Source organism: Oncorhynchus tshawytscha, linkage group LG11 (assembly GCF_018296145.1).
Source record: "Oncorhynchus tshawytscha isolate Ot180627B linkage group LG11, Otsh_v2.0, whole genome shotgun sequence".
Classification (NCBI taxonomy): domain Eukaryota; kingdom Metazoa; phylum Chordata; class Actinopteri; order Salmoniformes; family Salmonidae; genus Oncorhynchus; species Oncorhynchus tshawytscha.
The window spans coordinates 23,196,178-23,218,002 of NC_056439.1; the positions used below are offsets into that span (position 1 = coordinate 23,196,178).

Here is a 21,825-nt window from a genome sequence, read left to right on the forward strand (position 1 = left end):
CTAATGTTTTTTTTAGTTTTTTTTTACTTTGCTGACAGTGCATTACTAAAATTTATTCAATTTCCATTTTTTTGTCATCCTTAAATAGAGCTATAGAAATAGTGAGCAGTGGATCATTTTATAATGTTGACATTTTATTTACTCAACATGACTTCCAGTGGTCAGAAGATGCTGACTGAGGCTTGAATGTGACAAGCATGTGTAGTGGTAGAAGGACAACCAGCATGTGTAGTGGTAGAAGAACAACCAGCATTGTTTGAACTGGAACCAGTCAAAAATAATACCTGCTTCTTTTTCTGTTTGGGAACTAATCGCATTTTTGGTTTTTGTTTGTTTGCAGCTTCTCCTCTCATGGGTGCACAGAGCTTTCCTAACCTCACAACCACTGGCACCACCTCAACTGTTACAATGTCCACATCCATAGTAACCAGCAGCAATAATGTAGCCACGGCAACCACAGGTTTGTCGGTTGGCCAGTTGCTCAGTAACACTCTGACCACCAGCCTGACCTCTACGTCTAGTGAGAGCGACACTGGTCAGGAAGCTGAGTTTTCCCTCTATGGTAGGCTATACTAGACTTACTATTATTATTATTCCTATGTTATATACATATTATAAATCTCTTTTCTCCTCCTAAACTACTCCTCAGCTTCTTCAACATTTAACGTGTTTCTACTGCCTAACATCCATGTTAACATTTGACACATCTTGACTCCTCATACATTTGGCTAGCACTTTCTCGGGGAAGTGCATGATGATCAGAGTTTCTAGTGAGACCTCACACTTGAGTCCTCTTCCTGCAGACTTCCTGGACAGTTGTCGCGCTAACACGCTATTGGCCGAGTTAGATGATGAAGAGGATCTGCCTGAGCCAGATGATGATGATGATGAGAACGAGGATGACAATCAGGAAGACCAAGAGTATGAGGAAGTTTTGGTACGGTCCAGGGTAAACCTTGGTTTCCACATTCATTTTAATAGGGTAAAATTTGTTGCAGTTTCTCTTCATATAGTGTACTTGTCGATTTGCATGCTTGTACTCCCTTTTTAAAAATAGTTGCCTGAACCTCCCTTAAGTTTGTCTGTAAATTCTGTGGATTGTGAAGTGTGAGATTTGTTAATGTATGCAATTTTTGTTAGTGTTTTTGTTTTTATAAATGTTTCTTTGTCCTGTAGATGTCTAATATTGGTGTTGCATGTTTGTGTTGGGTGTAGTACCTTGTCTACCACTCCCAAAGAGCTGATGGTGGTTGTTCATGTCCTGTTTTAACAGGAAGAAGAAGAGTATGAAACCAAAGGGGGTCGGCGTAGAACCTGGGACGATGACTTTGTCCTCAAACGCCAGTTCTCTGCTTTAGTCCCGGCGTTCGACCCCAGACCAGGCCGGACCAACGTCCAGCAGACCACCGACCTGGAGATCCCTCCCCCAGGTAAACACACGACACCAACAGTATTCAGTTCAATATGTATGACTGTGGATAGACTTGGTTTTGTACATGATTACTAGACAAATGGCAAGTCTTTCACACATACTTCAGTTGAACTCTAGAGCACAGTGGTGAGCTTTTTCTTTGTCTTTCCTTGTCCTTACAGGTACACCTCGCTCTGAAGTCCAGGAGGAGGTTGAGTGTCCCCCCTCCCCCCACCTTGCCCTCATCCTCAAAGTGGCAGGGCTTGGAACCACCCGAGAAGTTGAACTACCTCTCTCCAACTACAAGGGTACTATCTTTTACTATGTCCAGAAGCTCCTGCAGCTCTCCTGCAGTGGGAGCGTCAAGTCCGATAAACTGCGCCGGATCTGGGAACCCACATATACGTAAGTCTGAATGGTCGTTGTTTTAGCTTTTCCTCGTGATTCTGTGGTGAAACCTAATCTAAAAATAGCCTTTTGATCTCCTTTCTTCATGATGTTTTGACTTTCTGTGTTGCAGGATAATGTACAGAGAAATGAAGGATTCGGACAAAGAGAAGGAAAGTAGAAAGATGGTAATTGACAGGTTTCACATCCCCTCAGTCCTTCTAAACTACCCATTTTTTAAATCTTGGCTGTGAATTTCTGTGGCTGTTCTCAAATGTGTAGCTAAATGTTCCTCCTGGACAGCTAGACAGCCATACCTCACTAACCTTTTAAAGACGCAAGGAGACTGTGACTGAAAACCCTATTAGTCATAATGTAACTAGAGTAACTGCACCGGCCTCGTTAGTGGTTAAACCAATCTACTGTAATGCATGTCTATTTGCCTTGAGACTTTACAATCAGGAAAGACCAACATTTGGTTCTTCCTGTTGTAGGGTTGCTGGTCTGTAGAGCATGTGGAGCAATACCTTGGCACTGATGAATTACCAAAGAATGACTTGATAACCTACATGCAGAAGAATGCAGACTCCTCTTTCCTGCGCCACTGGAAATTAACCGGCACTAATAAAAGTATTAGGAAAAACAGAAATTGTTCTCAGCTCATAGCTGCATACAAGGTATAGAACGACATCAAGATGTTGCTTAAATATCTGTCTATCTTCTCTTTTGATATCCTTTTCATTCTTGCTTGACTGTCACTTGTGTTAGACAGTTTTCGCTGTTTTCTTTAGCTAAATGGCTTGTGGCTGTTCTGTAAATAATGCATTACCATGATTTCCATAGACTTCAGTATTGTGAATCTGTTCCGTTTCATTATTTTGTCATACGAGAATGCAGTAATTGTACAGTAAAATAGCCTTGTCCAGTTTTATGCTACTGTCTTCATTGTTAATCAGTGAGTTAGTATAGTCAGGGAGCTGAAGGAAACATCTGGTTTTAAACCACGGTCCATATGATTGCTTGCAGGACTTCTGTGAGCATGGATGTAGGTCAGGGGGCCTGAGCCCTGGGTCTCTGGGTGTCATGCAGACCTGTGACATTCTGAGTGTGGCCAGGGAGCAGGCCCAGGCCAAGGCTGGCTCCAGTCAGAGCGCCTGTGGAGTGGAGGACGTGCTCCAGCTACTCCGCATCCTATTCATCATCGGGGGAGACCCCCACGCCCACGCACGTACTTTCCAGGAAGGTACGGATACACATCTCGGAACACGCACTACCAGGAAGTTATGGCTACACCCCTGCGTACCACCACAGACCCCCCCGTTTGTGTTCTTAATGACACATGTTGTTAATCTACTGTGTTATGACTAGATGTGGATGACCTCCAATTCAATGCATCGCCTGAGGAATTCACCAGCAAGAAGGTCACAACAAAGATTCTCCAGCAGATAGAGGAGCCTCTGGCCCTGGCCAGTGGGGCCCTCCCAGAGTGGTGTGAGCAGCTTACCAGCAAGTGTCCTTTCCTCATCCCCTTCGAGACCCGGCAGCTGTACTTCACCTGCACTGCGTTTGGAGCCTCCAGGTTAGTGCTACTTGACATGTAACAAAAATGTGTGTGTATCGCGCTCTGTATTCTCCTGAAGATGGTGCATGGTCTTGTACTGCATTGAATAACGAACATTATGTTCCCTGACACATTACAGGGCCTAATTTAATTATTTGAGTGCTGTCCATTTCATTCACCTTATTCTATACTGACCCTGTATGTGCCTGTGTGTCCTCAAGGGCAATAGTGTGGCTGCAGAACCGGCGGGAGGCCACCATGGAGCGCTCACGGCCCTCCACCACGGTGCGGAGAGACGACCCTGGGGAGTTCAGGGTGGGCCGGCTCAAACACGAGAGGATCAAGGTCCCCCGCGGAGACCAGATGATGGAGTGGGCTGAGAGTGTCATGCAGATCCACGCCGACAGGAAGTCTGTTCTGGAGGTAAAACACCACGCCAGATTACACCATATTACGCCAGATTTAAGCACATACATTTTACTCCTGGCCTATAAAGCACGCTCAATGGAGGATCTGTGTGAAGGGATTATTGGTTGCCATGAATAAGTGGTCCACATAATGCTATGTGGTGTGAAATAAGTCCTCATTCATACTCAACAATTTTGTAAGCTTACTGTACATGTTGTTTTTTTTACAGCTTGGTGATGTCTTCCCTGATTTAAATGGCATGGCTATGAAAGTTTGTAGTGACTGACCAATATGTCTCTCTTCCCAGGTTGAGTTCCAGGGGGAGGAGGGCACAGGCCTCGGTCCCACCCTGGAGTTCTATGCTCTGGTGGCAGCTGAGTTCCAGAGGACTTCCCTGGGTATCTGGCTCTGTGATGACGACTTCCCAGACGATGAGTCTCGCCAGGCAAGTGCCGCTTTACGGTCACATGAAAACGTAGACCTAAACAGTAAAATTATCCATGCAATTACATGTTCTCATTTTCCTTAAACAAGATACTATATATTTAGATGTTATGAACCATGTCAGTCCCACTTGAATATTTTTTGGGATTAACTGTGTTGTACTATCAGGTGGATCTGGGTGGGGGTCTGAAACCTCCAGGCTACTACGTCCAGCGCTCCTGTGGCCTGTTCCCAGCCCCATTCCCCCAGGACAGTGACGAGCTGGAACGCCTCAGCAAACTCTTCTTCTTCCTCGGTGTCTTCCTGGCCAAGTGCATCCAGGACAACCGCCTGGTGGACCTGCCCATTTCACGACCCTTCTTCAAGTTGCTCTGTATGGGTGACATTAAGAGCAACATGTCCAAGCTGCTATATGCGTCCCGCGGGGGTCCTCTCCTCCTTGATCCCACCGAGCAGCACCGCCACTTCTCAGAGATCCAGTCGGAGGCGTCCACCGAGGAGAGCCAGGACACCTATTCCATCGGCAGCTTTGACGAGGACTCCAAGTCCGAGTTCATCCTGGACCCCCCTAAACCCAAGCCCCCGGCCTGGTACCACGGCATCCTGACCTGGGAGGACTTTGAACTGGTCAACCCCCACCGGGCCAAGTTCCTGAAGGAGATGAAGGAGCTGGCGGTGAAGAGGAGGCTGATCCTGGGGAACAAGAGTCTGTCTGAGGATGAGAAGAACACTAGGCTGCAGGACCTCATGCTGAAGAACCCCATGGGCTCTGGACCACCACTTAGTGTAGAGGACCTGGGGTGAGCACAGCACCCACCACCACTCATTACTGAGAGCGTTTTTAAAAATTCAGTGGATAATTTCCTGAATTGGAATGGCATTTTTGCTAATTACTTTGTTTTGTAGGCGACGTATAATCACTTGTGGTACATTTAAATGTTGCTCACCTTTTCAGTTTCCAATTATGCTGATTCATTATTTGATCCTTGACCGGTATATCGTTGTCATTTAACATGGCTAATTTTGAGTCCCTTTTCTCCCAGATTGAATTTCCAGTTCTGCCCCTCATCCAAAGTGCATGGGTTCTCAGCAGTGGACCTGAAGCCCAATGGAAATGACGAGGTAGGTAGAGAACTGCACCGCTATTGGCCGTGCCCTGAGTTTTACTGGTTAGATGAGTGGTGTCTAAATCTGTCCTCTGCCCCTCTCTGTTAATCCTTCCAGATGGTGACCATGGAGAATGCTGAGGAGTATGTGGAGCTCATGTTTGACTTCTCTATGCACACTGGCATCCAGAAACAAATGGAGGCTTTCAGAGGTATGCCTATTGAAACAACACACGGATTAGTGTTAGTAATCACGTAGAAAAAAAAGTTTGCACACTACATTTTGAATGAAATGAACTTTACTTTTCTCAGAGGGTTTTAACCGAGTGTTCCCCATGGAGAAGCTGAGCTCCTTCAGTCACAAGGAGGTGCAGATGATCCTCTGTGGAAACCAGTCTCCTTCCTGGACATCTGAGGACGTCATGAACTACACAGAGCCTAAGCTGGGCTACACTCGGGACAGGTATGATGGCCCTCGTATCTACAGCTTGTAGACTAGATCAGTTTTACTCTGGCCAGCTTGAAAAAAGTTTGTTAGATCTCCTTGTAATGACTGTGTTGGTCGTGATTTAAAAGGGGTTCAAATGACAAGAACTGAAATGGTGAAGTCACTTAGTTCCTAGAGGAACATGAGAACTTGTACTGCTGCACCAGTACATCAACTAACAGCTTGTTGTTTTCATATTTTGCTGGAGAGATCTTTTTAACTGTTGTATCTGTTCTCGTCCTCTACAGTCCTGGGTTCCTGCGTTTTGTGCGAGTGCTGTGTGGCATGTCATCTGACGAGAGGAAAGCCTTCCTCCAGTTCACCACAGGATGCTCCACTCTGCCCCCTGGTGGTCTGGCCAACTTGCACCCACGCCTCACCATCGTTCGGAAGGTAAGGCTCTCCATGAGGCCAATCACTGATGAGTTTAGGGAACTTTATTAACGTTGCATTACAGTAAGCCATCCGAATGAGGTTGATATGGACATGTTTTGGACATGTTTCAGAAATGCTGCCAGTAGAAATTTGTGAAATGTTTGAAATTAAATGTATTCTGTTCAGCTTTAAATCATAGTATTGTAATGACACTACCTCCACCACTTGTATCTGCCACTCCAGACCTCTGGGATTATAGAGCAGGGCTGTGACTGCAACACAGTTAACCTATTTGTTCCCCCTAGGTTGACGCGACAGACTCCAGCTATCCATCTGTTAACACTTGTGTGCATTACCTGAAGCTGCCAGAGTATTCCTCTGAAGACATCATGAGAGAGCGCCTCCTAGCAGCTACCATGGAGAAGGGCTTCCACCTCAACTGAGCATGCTCCATCTGCCCCATTATGACTGACTGACCAACCCCCCCCGCTGGTGAAGCCTGTTGTGTTTTGTTGCAGAAAAAGAAACAAGCTGTGCCCCCTGAGATCTCTTCTCCCAACCCCACACAACCTTACATCTCCCCCGTCCTGTCCCTTCCCCCTGAAAAACTTTAGGAGAACAGTCCCATGTTAACTCAATAGCTGCTGATACAGATAAAACCAGGGCCCCTCTCCTTCGACCCACCTGCTTACTTGTCACAGCTCTCTCCCTCCCCCAGGGCACTCTGCTGCTTTAAGGGCTTGAGCAACTGGAAGACGGGGCAGACAGTTTCCTCATGTTCTACAGTGTTTACTATCTCTCTCTCTCTCATACTTTGGCTGTGAGCAAGTTCTCTGTAGATTTTTGGGTTTTCAGACTACCACCAGCTTCTCTCCACCACCCCGGCTGACAACCTCCTTCCTTTCCCTGTGTGATGTGAGGGGGAGAAGGGCAGCTGCTTCTGTAGAGCTAACTGTAGAGTGTTTGGGCATTTCCTTACCAGGTTGTTTTACTAGTGCCTGCGTTGTTTGAATATTAGGATTACCTTGTTCCTTTTACTTCATCTAACATCATACAATCATGATGCACATGCTTATTATTTTTCCTTTTGCTTTCGTTACTGTGTGTATTTTGATGTTTATTGCCCTGCTATAAGGATCAAAGTCCCTGAGTGCATTTGTGTAATTTGATAATAAAGCTAGAGATGACAACACTGGTTCTGTGTGCAAGGCACATTTGAAAAGGAAAAAAAAGCAAGCTATGCTTTCCCTTGTATTTTCTTTGTATATTATAAACATTTATTTAACTCAAGTTGCAGTTTGAAGTAAACAGATATTTTCAAATGTGTATGCTCCAAAAATAATCATTAAAATGTTTGCAAAGTATGTAGTCTTGTTTATTTACATTAAGAACTGAACAATATTCCACGCACATTAAAGCTCCAAGGGAAGATGTACGTAATACCTCAGTTCAATCTATTACTATAGCTGCTGTATAAAAAAAAAACCTATTCAATGGATTATTATTGATAAACTCAAGTATGAAGTCCATAAATCATTTGGATGGCAATGTGTCAATTTTTTCCCCAAAGGGTAACACAGTGGCAAGGAAGTATGTGAACCCTTTGGAATTACCTGGATTTCTGCATAAATTAGTCATAAAAATGAATTCCCAAGTTTAGCTTAACATTCTCCTGCATTATCCGTCTGCCAATTGAAGCTCAACAGGACAACGACCCAAAACACAAAAGTATATCAATAGAATGGCTTCAACAGAAGAAAATACGCCTTCTGGAGTGGCCCAGTTAGTCCAGACCGCAACCTGATTTATTTAAATGCTGTGGCATGACCTCGAGTGGTTCACAGCAGACATCGCAAGTATATTGCTGAACTGAAACCGTTTTGTAAAGATGGTCTAAAATGCGTCCTGACCGTTGTGCAGGTCTGATCTGCAACCTCAAATGTTTGAGTTTATTGCTGCCAAAGGAGGGTCAACCAGTTATTAAATCCAAGGGTTTGTGTTCTTTTTCCACCCTACGCTGAATGTTTACATGGTGTGTTATTAGTTTAAGTACGCTGTGTCTATTGTTGTGACTTCGATCAGATCACATTTTATGACCAATTTATGCAGAAATCCAGGTAATTCCAAAGAGTTCACATACTTTTCTTGCCACTGTAGTCTTAGTTTGTTCAAACCATAGAGCTAGATGGGGGTCTCTAGTGTCCAAAAGCCTGTTTTAGCATGGGCAGCTCATGGAGTACTCATCTTTTTATTTGTATAAAGTTCTGTCTGCCAATTGAACTGATGGGCAGCACCATTGAGGCTCCATTTTGAAGTAGTACATTTTCTTCACATTTGGCTGATCCCTCTTGATGTCCTGGTTGGACATGATTTCAATAGGATCACCAGGAGGGATCATCCAAAGAAGTTGAAAGTCTCACCCAGTTGACTACATTAAAAATGTTTTCAGGAATTTCGGATTTCAGTGCGGATTTCAAAACAAAAATCTATTTGAACAGTCATCCAACTCAGAATCTCTGGCCTCTTTCTAGAGTTCTGACATGGTTTGACCTCGTATTTTTCAGAGTTCCCAGTTGTTTTGAATGTGGCATTAAAATACAGAAATCATCCCTGTATGGTGCAAAATGCATCATACGGGGATGGTTTGAAAGTTACAAATCTTAAAAACGTGATTGCTGACAAGCAAAACATTTTGGGACTATGTCAGCAATGGACTAATGAAACAAATACCAAAATATTGTTTTTGGGTGGTTTTCCTTCAAGGATCATATAATTCCATTCAGGTTACCAGGAGGAATCAGATAATTATACTTGTGAGGAGACATTCCATAACCGCAGGTGTCAGTAAATCGCCAACCTCTGCTTTATTACTGTAAAACACACTCTAGGTGGCAGCGTGCACCCTTTCCGTTTCTCAACTCATAGAAGAAAATTGAGTACTTCATAATGGAGATGGCCTTAATGGCGCTGCCCATGCTCTTAAAGACGCCATAATTGGACAGATACAATGATGCGAGGTCTAAGTCTATGGTTCAAACAACTGCTCAATGTGCCTCAGCCATCTTGTCCAGAGCAAGTAGAGGTGCCAGGATGCGGTTCTTGTTGGTCTCCACTATGTGTCCATTCTGGATAATCTCATCAATGATGATGTGCACTTTATCCAGGTTGAACATGATCTGAGCTGGAGTTAAGGTCATTAAATCTATGTCAATATTGAATAATCATTTATTCCCCATCATAGTGTAAAGGAGGGTATTGTTCCCCCCCTCAATGAGCCCTCTCCAGTAGTAAGAATAATGTTCTTGTTATCTCTGGCTACACCAGTAACATGTCACTGGTCAGGTTGAACAACTTTGACAACTTAACAGTGAACTGTTAACACCACTGACTGTAGTTGCATTCTAATTATGACTGGTCTGACCCCAGCTAGTCTGAAATCCCACTGAGCCCAGACTCAGACAATGACAGTAGTCTTCATCAGTCTGTGCAATGCCATACTAAATGCCAGGGCTGGAATGGCACAGTTGGCAAGCCACATGAAAAGCACCTAATGCGAAGGTGGACAGGCAGACTGCCCCTGCTTCTGTTTCAATGACTTGTTTCCTCAAACTGATTAAAACAAGTTATAATAATTTGTAAAAGGATACATCCAATTCACTCTGTGAGGAGAGAAAAAACAATTTACTTTTCTAACGAGGAACAATCAGTTTAGAGTAATGTGTTTTTGTCCCAGAAAATACTGACCTTTAAAATGCTATGCATAGGTGGTTGGATAGTTAACGTGAAGTAAATCTAGCATACAACAAGAATGTGCTGAAGTAGAGAATAAAAAGACTGAACTCACCACACGACTAAAGTACTTGTCAAGAACCTCAACAAAGTTGTGTACCAGCTCATAGATTGACAGCTCATTCTGTGGGAAAGAAGGACATCACACACCATGAATCATGTATAATCACAATGAAACAATCTTAACCTTAATCGGTTAACACTAATACTTGTACACTTATAACAGTGAAATGAACTCACCTCCGTGTCACTGATACCAACAACTATGAAGAGAGCAGCATACTGTCGATACACTAGTCTGAAGTCCTTGTATTCCACAAAAGAGCACTAGATAGAATACAATAGTTAGTTGGATGTGAATTCCAAGATGAGCTCAGTGGCACACTAACTCAGCATGAAGAATACCATAAATACAAACAAAAATGTTTAGCATGACAATGAGTGGCAAGGACTGGAATTATAGCTAAACAGACTAGGCTATTTCTACTAGATTTCATTCTGTCCTCTATTGTCTTGTCTAACCCCCCAGTTCTGCATTGTCTTCTCACTGTTGTGTTATACCCCTGAAAGTAAACCAAACTATTTTTTTTCTTCTAATAATGTGATTGAATGTGAGAGACCTCTTCTTTTTTGCGTGACAGGCATCTCTTGACAACATCAGTCTCCAGAGAAGGCCTCTTCTCAATGTCCACCTGCTCATAATACTTAGACAGGCGGGTCTGGCCCTGCTTGTTAACCATCAGAAGGAACTTGATCATTGTGATCTCGAAATCCAGTGCATCTGCAAAACAGGAAATAAACATATAAATAAATGGTGTCATTGCAAATCATGCACAACGTCTTTGTGTAATACCCTTTTTTATGCATCTGTAACTGATCAGTTAACTACATATGCCATTCAGCAGTCAGAAGGACTATGTGCAAACTAAACTAACAGTCAGATCCCCAATCTGCACTCAGCAAACAATGCAGTCAGCAACATGATGCTGGATATGAGATGGCTCCCTGAGTCATGCAAACAAACCCTGATAGAATCCTATTTCTATTATTGATCTGGTTCACAATGTGTCTGAGCTGTACAGACTGTAACTGTATACACGCATGCCCAGGCTAATGTATTTGGATGACCCCCAAAAAAAGAAAATGGTGAGTATGTCCCACCATGCAGCGCGGGACAATTCTCTCTCCCACCCCCGGCAGTAAGGAGGCTTTCATATCCAACTCCAAGGATTGGACTAATGGCGGCCAACATATCTTTACGCTGAGAGTAAATCCAAAACATAGCCCCGTTTCACTACAACCGCATAGCCATTTCAGTGAAAGGCATCGTCAAATTCATACGGGAACACTGATCTGAAAAGGGGGAGGGAAGGCGAATTCAAGCAGCAAATTGTGCTGGGACTTTCCTCTTCTTAAAAATGGATGAACACCCCGGCGGAGGAGTTGGAATGGCCGCCTCAAGACAGCAGCAGGGGAATAACAACGTTAATCCCCAAATCGGTAGTGGAGGTGGCTCAGGGATGGGGCAGCAGCAAGACGACATACCACGGCCACAGCAATATACCATCCCCGGTATTTTACATTACATCCAGCACGAATGGGCCCGATTCGAAATGGAGAGAGCTCATTGGGAAGTGGAGAGGGCCGAACTTCAGGTAGCTATTAGCATACTAACGTTAGCTCAGCCAACTAACTAAAACACAGAAGCTTGAGCAACAATGCATTTTGCCTGGATAGTGTGCAACTTTTGTTTTAGCCACTTTGCATCCAGTGACCATGCTTCGATAGCAAGTGGACGTCCTACTATAGTGTGTCCAGTTAGATAACAAATAGTTAGCCACGGGAATCGGTTAACTGGCTGGATAACATTAGCTTAGCACCGGCTGACAAATGGTGGCTAGATAGTATGTGATAAAGTGGAACATCAAGTTGATTTGTTTGCAATGTCTTACCCGTAGTTTTATGAATAACGTTCACTCTTGCTGCTGTGCTACTTATTTAGTCGTTTCATTTTAGAGAGTCGTTGAAATACACAAGGCTCTAATCAAACCGAATCCAGCTGACTGTCAACTAATCTCTGAGAGCAGCCATTTTGGTTTGGTCATTATGGCGACAACTTGGCTGGGTCCTCTTGAGTCGCCGACAGGCTAGCCGATGTTAGCTAAAACATCTTGAATAGGGATACATCCCATATTGTTGATCATAAAAAGATTGCTGACTTTATAACTTAAACGTTTTTTTTTAAATAAATAGTAAATAAACATGTAGTCTGATGCCATTTGGATGGTTTGTGCATGTTGTTAGCAAGCTAACATAAACAAAGTTAGCTAGCTAGCTAACTGTCACAAGGCCCCAGACACAGTCTGACACACTGCGCTGTCATTTACGATCGAACAAGTAAAACAATTCGCTTTAGGCTTCGTCAGAAATCTAGCTACATAACTTTTAGAATTCACTTTTGTGTCACGGATGTGATCTTGGTCAATTTAATAAAGTTTTTCCGCTGTGGTTTATTTTATGACATTTTGACAGGTTTTATCAAATGTATGTTATGACATCAGCTAACGTTATGTGACCTGTCGAGACTACCTGGCAGTCTTGCAGATATGAAAGTGAATGTTGGTTTCAGTGTTGTGATTGTATTAAGGAATGTGGAGGTGTTGAAATGCAAGCAGTGCCAGAGAGAGTATAGTACTGCTTTGTTTGAACACATCCCACTCCAGACAGTTGAATTGGGACCGAGAGACTGAAAAACAGCTTCTATCTCAAGGCCATCAGACTGTTAAACAGCCACCACTAACATAGAGAGGCTGCTGCCAACATACAGGCTCAAATCTCTGCCCACTTAAATAAATGGACTTCATAAAGATATCACTAGTCACTTTAAATAACACCACTTTAATAATGTTTACATATCCTACATTACTCATCTCATATGTATATACTGTATGCTATACCATCTACTGCATCTTGCCTATGCCGCACGCCATCGCTCATCTGTATATGTATATGAACATATTCTATTCATCTCTTTACATTTGTGTGTGTATAAGGTAGTTGTTGTGAATTTGTTGGATATTACTGCATAGTCAGAACTAGAAGCACAAGCATTTCGCTACACTCGCATTAACATCTGTTACCCATGTGTATGTGACCAATAAGATTTGATGGAGGCAGATGGGAGGTTTACTCCCCTTGTACTTACTTGCTCAGTGACACATACCTTCAGCATGACTCTCACTCTGCACACTGATTCAAGGCCTACCAGTCAATAGATTGGAATGGATATAAGGCAGCACATGCTTCTGCATCCCTGTAGCTACAGTCTGTCTGTGCCCCCAGGACAGGTGAAGTGACAAAACTAGATGTTTTGACCCTGTAGAGAATTGATTGTCTCACTAGATGGCCAGAAAATGAGCAAGTTTTAGTTATGTTAGGGTTCATGTACAGTAACAAAAAAAATATATATATATATATTCACAGGTTTTTCATTATTTTTACTATTTTCTACATTGTAGAATACATGGTAGTGAAGACATCACTGCTATGAAATAACAAATATCGAATCATGTAGTAAAAAGTGTTAAACCAAAATATTAAGTTCTTCAAAGTAGCCAACCTTTGCCTTGACAGCTTTGCAAATCCTTGGCATTTCTCTCAACCAGCTTCGCCTGGAATGCTTTTCCAACCATCTTGAAGGAGTTCCCACATATGCTAAGCACTTGTTGGCTGCTTTTCCTTCACTCTGCATTACAACTCATCCCAAACTATCTCAATTAGGTTGTCGGATGATTGTGGAGGCCAAGTCATCTGATGCAGTGCTCCATCACTCTCCTTCTTGGTCAAATAGCCCTCAGAGGTCCGTTAAAAGCGCAGAGAGCATCATGAAGAACAAGGAACACACCAGGCAGGTCCGAGATACTGTTGTGAAGAAGTTTAAAGCCGGATTTGGATACAAAAACATTTCCCAAGCTTTAAACATCCCAAGGAGCACTGTGCAAGCGATAATATTGAAATGGAAGGAGTATCAGACCACTGCAAATCTACCAAGACCTGGACGTCCCTCTAAACTTTCGGCTCATAAAAGGAGAAGACTGATCAGAGATGCAGCCAAGAGGCCCATGATCACTCTGGATGAACTGCAGAGATCTACAGCTGAGGTGGGAGACTCTATCCATAGGACAACAATCAGTCGTATATTGCACAAATCTGGCCTTTATGGAAGAGTGGCAAGAAGAAAGCCATTTCTTAAAGATATCCATAAAAAGTGTCGTTTAAAGTTTGCCACAAGCCACCTGGGAGACACACCAAACATGTGGAAGAAGGTGCTCTGGTCAGATGAAACCAAAATTGAACTTTTTGGCAACAATGCAAAACGTTATGTTTGGCGTAAAAGCAACACAGCTCATCACCCTGAACACACCATCCCCACTGTCAAACATGGTGGTGGCAGCATCATGGTTTGGGCCTGCTTTTCTTCAGCAGGGACGGGAAAGATGGTTAAAATTGATGGGAAGATGGATGGAGCCAAATACAGGACCATTCTGGAAGAAAACCTGATGGAGTCTGCAAAAGACCTGAGACTGGGATGGAGATTTGTCTTCCAACAAGACAATGATCCAAAACATAAAGCAAAATCTACAATGGAATGGTTCAAAAATAAACATATCCAGGTGTTAGAATGGCCAAGTCAAAGTCCAGACCTGAATCCAATCGAGAATCTGTGGAAAGAACTGAAAACTGCTGTTCACAAATGCTCTCCATCCAACCTCACTGAGCTCGAGCTGTTTTGCAAGGAGGAATGGGAAAAAATGTCAGTCTCTCAATGTGCAAAACTGATAGAGACATACCCCAAGCGACTTACAGCTGTAATCGCAGCAAAAGGTGGCGCTACAAAGTATTAACTTAAGGGGGCTGAATAATTTTGCACGCCCAATTTTTCAGTTTTTGATTTGTTAAAAAAGTTTGAAATATCCAATAAATGTCGTTCCACTTCATGATTGTGTCCCACTTGTTGTTGATTCTTCACAAAAAAATACAGTTTTATATCTTTGTTTGAAGCCTGAAATGTGGCAAAAGGTCGCAAAGTTCAAGGGGGCCGAATACTTTCGCAAGGCACTGTATGTATGTATGTATTTTTTTTTTTTACAGTTAGGCCCTATTTGAAGATCAATATGACAGTTACTAGTTATTTCTATTGACAAGACAAGTATGACCTGCCTTAATTTGCCATAAGATGCTGTAATATTGTTCAACTTTGTATTGATAAAACAACATGCATTTTATGTTAATGAAGCAAGCCTAGATTATTTTGGTCAGCTGCACCTCCTATTGGGTGAGTTGCTTTGCGATTCATCCACATCAATCAAGCAGTCAGCCCTGTTAGCACAAATCACACCAAGCCTGGAAATAAAGGCTATCTGAGTTAATTCTAACTTTATAGGTCACTAAGACTGCCAGGTCACATTTAGAACCATTCTTATGCGCTCTGCTCTTCCTTTGCCCTGGCTGTAGAATAGAGACAGAGAAATGGCAGCCTGACCGGGCCCTTTTCCTCCTGTTTAGAGTCTGTCCGTGGAAATAAAGAATATGATTATTAACACAGAGGCAGTGACTGTTGTATCTGGGTTTTATTTTTTATATGTTGAGGCGGAGTGTTTTACCTCAATGAAAGTTTGACAGGATTGGTATTTATCCTACTGATACAATGTATTTGTTTTCATTATGGATCCCCATGCCTTGGCAGCAGCTACTCTTCCTGGGGTCCAGCAACATAAGACAGTTACATACAGTATTAAAATATAACATGACATTTCATACCACTCCACCACCACATATTTATAATACAACATCCATGTGCATGTGTGTAGAGTGTGTGTCTTATCATGTGCCTGTCTGTGTGACTGTCTGTCTCTTCAGTCTCCGCTGTTCCATTAGGTGTATTTTAACTTTTTTTTAAATCCAATTCTACTGCTTGCATCAGTTACCTGATGTGGAATAGAGTTCCATGTAGCCATGGCACTATGTAGTACTGTGCGCCTCCCATAGTCTGTATGTATGGGTGTCTGAGCTGTGTGCTAGTAATTTAAACAGACAGCTCAGCGCTTTCAGCTTGTCAACACATCTTACAAAGACAAGTAATGATGAGGTCAATCTCTCCTCCCACTTTGAGCCATGAGAGATTTACATGCATATTATTGTTAGCTCTCCATGTACATTTAAGGGCCAGCTGTTCTGTTCTGAGCCAATTGTAATTTTCTAAGGCCCCTGTTCGTGGCACCTGACCACACGACTGAACAGTAGTCCAGGTGTGACAACTAAAGCCTGTAGGACCTTGTTGATAGTGCTGTTAAAAAGGCAGGGTAGCACTTTTTTTTATTATGGACACACTTCTCCCCATCTTAGCTACTGTTGTATCAACATGTTTTGACCATGACAGTTTACAATCCAGGGTCACCTCAACTTGCTAAATTTCCACATTATTTTTTACAAGATTTAGTTGATGTTTATGGTTTAGGGAATGATTTGTGCCAAGTACAATGCCACCCATTTTGAAACTAACTGCAGCTCTTTGTTAAGTGTAGTAGCTGACGTGTATCGTGTTGCGTCATCCATATACATAGCCACACTGACTTTACTCAAGGCCAGTGGCATGTCATTAGTAAAGTTTGAAAAATGTAAGGGGCCTAGACAGTTGCCCTGGGGAATTCCTGATTGTACCTGGATTATGTTGGAGAGGCTTCCATTAAAGAACGCCCTTGGTGTTCTGTTAGACAGGTAACTGTTTATCCACAATATAAGAGGGGGTGTAAAGCCATAACACATACATTTTTCCTTCAGCAGATTATGATCGATAATGTCAAAAGCCACACTGAAGTCTATCAAAACAGCTCTTGCTATCTTTTTATTACCAATTTCTCTCAGCCAATCATCAGTCATTTGTGTATGTGCTGTGCTTGTTGAATATCCTTCCCTATAAGGGTGCTGAAAGTCTGTCAATTTGTTTACAGTAAAATAGCATTGTATCTGGTCAAACCCTTTTTTCCCCCAATGTCGTTCTCTCTTGTTGAAATTGAAATCACTAACTCAATGTAGGCCTATGTTCATACCTTTGTGTGTGTGTGCAGTCAGTGTCTTAATCACATCAATCTTTCATTGTGCTTGATTTGGTGATAATTTTCCACTAGGCCTCAGGTGTTTCCTTATGACTGGTGCACCACTATGTCAATACTCTATTTATTAGAGGTCGACCGAATATGATTTTTCAATGCCGATTATTGGAGAACCAAAAAAAAGCCGATACCGATTAATCAGTAATAATAATAAAAAATTGTAATAATGACAATTACAACAATGCTGAATAAACATGTATTTTAACTTAATATAACACATCAATAAAATCAATGTAGCCTCAAATAAATAATGAAACATGTTCAACACTTTGTTTTTGCATTATTTAAACCAAATTGGAGAAGAAAGTAAAATTGCAATATGTGCCATGTAAAAAAGCTAACGTTTAAATTCCTTGCTCAGAACATAAGAACATATGAAAGCTGGTGGTTCCTTTTAACATGAGTTTTCAATATTCCCAGTTAACCTAATACGGCTTACGGTTATTATAGGAATTATAAGACTATTTCTCTCTATACCATTTGTATTTCATATACCTTTGACTATTGGATTTGACTATTATAGGCACTTTAGTATTGCCAGTGTAACAGTATAGCTTCCGTCCCTCTCTTCGCCCCTACCCGGGCTCGAACCAGGAACACATCGACAACAGCCGCCACCCTTGAAGCATTGTTACCCATCGCTCCACAAAAGCAGAGCAAGGGGAACAACTACTCCAAGTCTCAGAGTGAGTGACATCACCAATTGAAAAGCTATTAGCACGCACCCCGCTAACTAGCTAGCCATTTCACATCGGTTACACCAGCCTAATCTCGGGAGTTGATAGGCTTGATGTCATAAACAGCTCAATGCTTGAAGCATTGCGAAGAGCTGCTGGCAAACGCACGAAAGTGCTGTTTGAATGAATGCTTACGAGCCTGCTGCTGCCTACTATCGCTCAGTCAGACTGCTCTATCAAATCATAGACTTAATTATAACATAACACACAGAAATACGAGCCTTGGGTCATTAATATGGTCGAATCCGGAAACTATCATTTCGAAAACAAAACGTTTATTCTTTCAGTGAAATACGAAACCGTTCCATATTTTATCTAACTGGTGGTATCCCTTAGTCTAAATATTGCTGTTACATTGTACAACCTTCAATGTTATGTCATAATTATGTACAATTCTGGCAAATTAATTATGGTCTGGCCTCCCGGGTGCGGTAATGGTCTAGGGCACTGCATCGCAGTGCTAGCTGTGCCACCAGAGACTCTGGGTTCGCGGCCGCGACCGGGAGGTCCGTGGGGCGAGGCACAATTGGCCTAACGCTGTTCGGATTAGGGAGGGCTTGGCCGGTAGGGATATTCTTGTCTCATCGCGCACTAGCGACTCCTGTGGCGGGCCGGGTGCAGTGCACGCTAACCAGGTCGCCAGGTGCACAGTGTTTCTTCCGACACATTGGTGTGGCTGGCTTCCGGGTTGGATGCGCTCTGTGTTAAGAAGCAGTGCGGCTTGGTTGGGTTGTGTTTCGGAGGACGCATGGCTTTCGACCTTTGTCTCTCCCGAGCCTGTACGGGAGTTGTAGTGATGAGACAAGATAGTAACTACTAACAATTGGATACCACGAAATTGGGGAGAAAAATATATTTTCTTAATTACGCTCTTTGTTAGGAATAAATGGACTTCACACAGTTCTCAACGAGCCAGGCGGCCCAAACTGCTGCATATACGGAACGCAAGAGAAGTGACACAATTTCCTTAATTATAAGAAATTCATGTTAGCAGGCAATATTAATTTAATATGCAGGTTTAAAAAATATATACTTGTGTATTGATTTTAAAGAAAGGCATTGATGTTTATGGTCAGGTTTGGTGCAACAACAGTGCTAAATCATCACCCATTTGGCGAAGTAGGCTGTGATTCGATGAGAAATTAACAGGCACCGCATCGATTATATGCTACGCAGGACACTCTAGATAAACTAGTAATATCATCAACCATGTGTTGTTAACTAGTGATTATGTGAAGAATGATTGTTTTTTTATAAGTTTAATGCTAGCTAGCAACTTACCTTGGCTTCTTGCTGCCCTCGCGTAACAGGTAGTCAGCCCTCCTCGTGGAGTGCAATGTAAGGCAGGTGGTTAGAGCGTTGGACTAGTAACCGGAAGGTTGCAAAAACGAATCCCCGAGCTGACTTGGTAAAAATCTGTCTTTCTGCCCCTAACAAGGCAGTTAACCCACCGTTCCTAGGCCGTCATTGAAAATAAGAATGTGTACTTAACTGACTTGCCTAGTTAAATAAAGGTGTTTTAAAAATTTTAAAAAATTATAATAATAAATAAATCGGCCAAATCCGTGTCCAAAATACAGATTTCCGATTGTTATGAAAACTTGAAATCGGCCCTAATTAATTGGTCGACCTCTACTCTCTATCCCTAAAACATCTGTGCTAATTAGACCACTGAAATGTTCTTCCACAGGTCTTTCTTGGTTATACATAACATCTATAAGTAGATGAGTTGAAAATAGCGGTTCCACTTAATAGTCTACCATGGCTCCTGAAAATGGTCCGAACTGTGAAAACACTTGACAGTTTCTGACATTTTTGATGTTTTTTTTTCTTCCTCTATGTAACTAAGCAAGTCAGTTAAGAACAAACCCTTGTCAGCTCGATGATTCGATCTAGCAACCTTTCGGTTACTGGCCCAACGCTCTAACCGCTAGGCTACCGCCATGGTTGTGAAACCTTGATTGATGAAATTATGATTTCACTGATTGTACTCTTTATTTGTTGATTATTGAAGAAAGATGGCTTGTACACTAAGCCACATAAACAAGTAGACAGACAGGCAAATCTAAAATACAGTTCTAAAGGTATTCAAGTGTGAATAGGCCTAAGCAGTGTTCCTTTGCAGTGAAGTGGTAGGTATATGTTATGTCGGTGATGACAAAGCTCTAAAAGTTGGCCATTATTTTTGCACCCATTTACAGGACAGCTGTACAGCAGGTAATGTGTCGTGAGTTGGCCATGTCTATTCTTGCTCCAATACAGTCCATTAATTTGTCAGCCTGTTAATTTGGGTCTGTGAGCTCACTGTATCCCCAGACTGACTGTTACACATCTCAACCCTGTGACCTCACACGTACGTAGCAGCTAGGCCGATACTGGCTTTGCTAGCTGCGCTGGGATTGGTCCGAGGGCGGTGTTGCAAGGGTGGTCTGAGGGCAGGGGGGATTTCCACAGCTTTTAGCAGAAGTGCTTTAACAGGAATTAGGATCATTGTGGCGATTTGATCTCTGATAGTGTACTTGCTTTATTTGGATGGGCTGGGAATGTCCAGAGACCTCACGATACGCTATTATCGCGGTACTTAGGTGACGATACGATATGTATTGCGATTCGATATTGTGATTGGATGTTCTAAACATAATGCTCACTATAGAAGCACTACACCCCCTTGAACTTTTTTTCACATTTTCTTGAAATATATATTTTTTTATATTTTTTTTTTTGTGTGTCATTGTTCTACACAAAATACTCTGTCAAAGTGAAAAGATAATTCTACAAATTAATACAAGTTCAATAACTAAAATATATATTTGTTGCATAAGTATTCATCTCCTTTGTTTTGGGAAGACTAAATTAGTTCCGAAGTAACATTTGGCTTAACAAATGACATAAGTTATATGAACTCACTCTGTGTGAAATAATAGTTGACATGGTTTCTGAATGACTATCTGATTGAGGGGTTACATGTCTTTCCCCTTCCTCTGTCCCCCAGACATCATCAAGTATTGAATTTCATGCACAGATTCAACTGCGAAGACCAGGGTGCTTTTATAAAAGCCGCATGAAGAAGGGCAGTGATTGGTAGATGGGTAAAAATAACAAATCAGACATGGACTATATCTTGAAGCACAGTCAATTTGATAATTATGCTGTGGATGATTTATTAAACAACCACCCAGACACATCAAAGATGCAGTTGTCCTTCTGAACTGAGCTGCAGGATCGGAAGGAAACTGTAAAGGGATGTCACCATGAGGCCACTGGTGATTTTAAAACGGCTACAGAGTTCAGTGGCTGTGATGGGGGGAAAAGTGAGGATGGATCAACAACATTGTAGGGACTCTACAATAATGACCTAAAAGAAGTGAAAAGAAGAATAAAAATCTACAGAATAAAAGTATTTCAAAATGAGCATATGTATGCAACAAGGCACTATAGTAATAATGCAAAGGAATACACTTTTTGGCCTAAATTCCAAGCTTTCTGTTTGGGGCAAATCCAACACATCACTGAGTAACTGCTTCCTTGTATGGGTATGCTTGACATCGGCAAAGACGGGTGAGTTTTTCAGGATAAAAATTAACGGGATGGCGCTTAAGCACAGGCAAAATCCTAGAGGAAAACCTGGTTCAGTCTGCTTTATACCAGATACTGGGAGATGAATTCACCTTTCAGCAGAACAATCACTTTAAACACAAGGTCAATCTAAACTGGAGTTGCTTACCAAGAAGACGGTGAATGTTCCTGAGTGGCCAAGTTACAGTTTTGACACAAATTGACTTAAATCTATGGCAAGACTTGAAAGTTGCTGTCTAGCCATGATCCCCCAACACCTTAACAGAGCTTGAAGAATTTCTTTAAAGAATAATGGGAAAATATTGAGACTTACCCAACAAGATTTACAGCTGTAGTTGGTGATTCTAACATGTATTGACTCAGGGGGGTGAA

At 42.2% G+C, this 21,825-nt stretch overlaps 3 protein-coding genes across 8 annotated transcripts in view; 2 read left to right on the top strand and 1 right to left on the bottom strand.

The window, feature by feature from the left end:
* The window catches only part of hectd1 (HECT domain containing 1), a 28,834-nt gene extending 21,291 nt beyond the window's left edge, over nucleotides 1–7,543 (top strand). For 3 of the 6 annotated variants that reach the window (XM_042329932.1, XM_024412844.2, XM_024412842.2), the window contains exons 26-41: nucleotides 341–562; nucleotides 804–982; nucleotides 1,274–1,430; nucleotides 1,594–1,816; nucleotides 1,932–1,986; nucleotides 2,293–2,475; nucleotides 2,825–3,041; nucleotides 3,167–3,377; nucleotides 3,581–3,782; nucleotides 4,075–4,212; nucleotides 4,380–5,011; nucleotides 5,255–5,333; nucleotides 5,436–5,529; nucleotides 5,630–5,780; nucleotides 6,053–6,197; nucleotides 6,485–7,543. In XM_042329932.1, coding sequence (XP_042185866.1) covers nucleotides 341–562; nucleotides 804–982; nucleotides 1,274–1,430; nucleotides 1,594–1,816; nucleotides 1,932–1,986; nucleotides 2,293–2,475; nucleotides 2,825–3,041; nucleotides 3,167–3,377; nucleotides 3,581–3,782; nucleotides 4,075–4,212; nucleotides 4,380–5,011; nucleotides 5,255–5,333; nucleotides 5,436–5,529; nucleotides 5,630–5,780; nucleotides 6,053–6,197; nucleotides 6,485–6,622 — 3,026 coding nt within the window. In that variant the 3' untranslated portion in view covers nucleotides 6,623–7,543. The remainder of the gene's footprint in view (nucleotides 1–340; nucleotides 563–803; nucleotides 983–1,273; nucleotides 1,431–1,593; nucleotides 1,817–1,931; nucleotides 1,987–2,292; nucleotides 2,476–2,824; nucleotides 3,042–3,166; nucleotides 3,378–3,580; nucleotides 3,783–4,074; nucleotides 4,213–4,379; nucleotides 5,012–5,254; nucleotides 5,334–5,435; nucleotides 5,530–5,629; nucleotides 5,781–6,052; nucleotides 6,198–6,484) is intronic. The other 3 variants (XM_024412843.2, XM_024412847.2, XM_024412845.2) reach the window with 3 other exon arrangements.
* A 1,499-nt stretch (nucleotides 7,544–9,042) lies between these two features.
* Nucleotides 9,043–12,081, bottom strand: ap4s1 (adaptor related protein complex 4 subunit sigma 1). The gene is made up of 6 exons (XM_024412851.2): nucleotides 11,921–12,081; nucleotides 10,589–10,749; nucleotides 10,209–10,295; nucleotides 10,024–10,092; nucleotides 9,827–9,838; nucleotides 9,043–9,355 (listed from the first exon to the last, which is right to left on the bottom strand). Exons 2-6 carry the CDS (start codon nucleotides 10,724–10,726, stop codon nucleotides 9,224–9,226), a joined length of 438 nt encoding a protein of 145 aa, XP_024268619.1. The 5' UTR covers nucleotides 10,727–10,749; nucleotides 11,921–12,081; the 3' UTR covers nucleotides 9,043–9,223.
* strn3 (striatin, calmodulin binding protein 3) overlaps nucleotides 11,157–21,825 on the top strand; it is a 29,179-nt gene continuing 18,510 nt past the window's right edge. The window contains exon 1 of the mRNA XM_024412848.2: nucleotides 11,157–11,623. Coding sequence (XP_024268616.1) covers nucleotides 11,387–11,623 — 237 coding nt within the window. The 5' untranslated portion in view covers nucleotides 11,157–11,386. The remainder of the gene's footprint in view (nucleotides 11,624–21,825) is intronic.

What these genes read in the sequence shown, in the direction of transcription:
- ap4s1 (XM_024412851.2), bottom strand. Translation starts at nt 10,726, where the DNA reads ATGATCAAGTTCCTTCTGATGGTTAACAAGCAGGGCCAGACCCGCCTG. An exon ending in TGTCACGCAAAAAAGAAGAG is followed by an intron (nt 10,296 to 10,588) that starts GTCTCTCACATT and finishes TATTCTATCTAG; the next exon opens with TGCTCTTTTGTGGAATACAA. An exon ending in TTGGTATCAGTGACACGGAG is followed by an intron (nt 10,093 to 10,208) that starts GTGAGTTCATTT and finishes TCTTTCCCACAG; the next exon opens with AATGAGCTGTCAATCTATGA.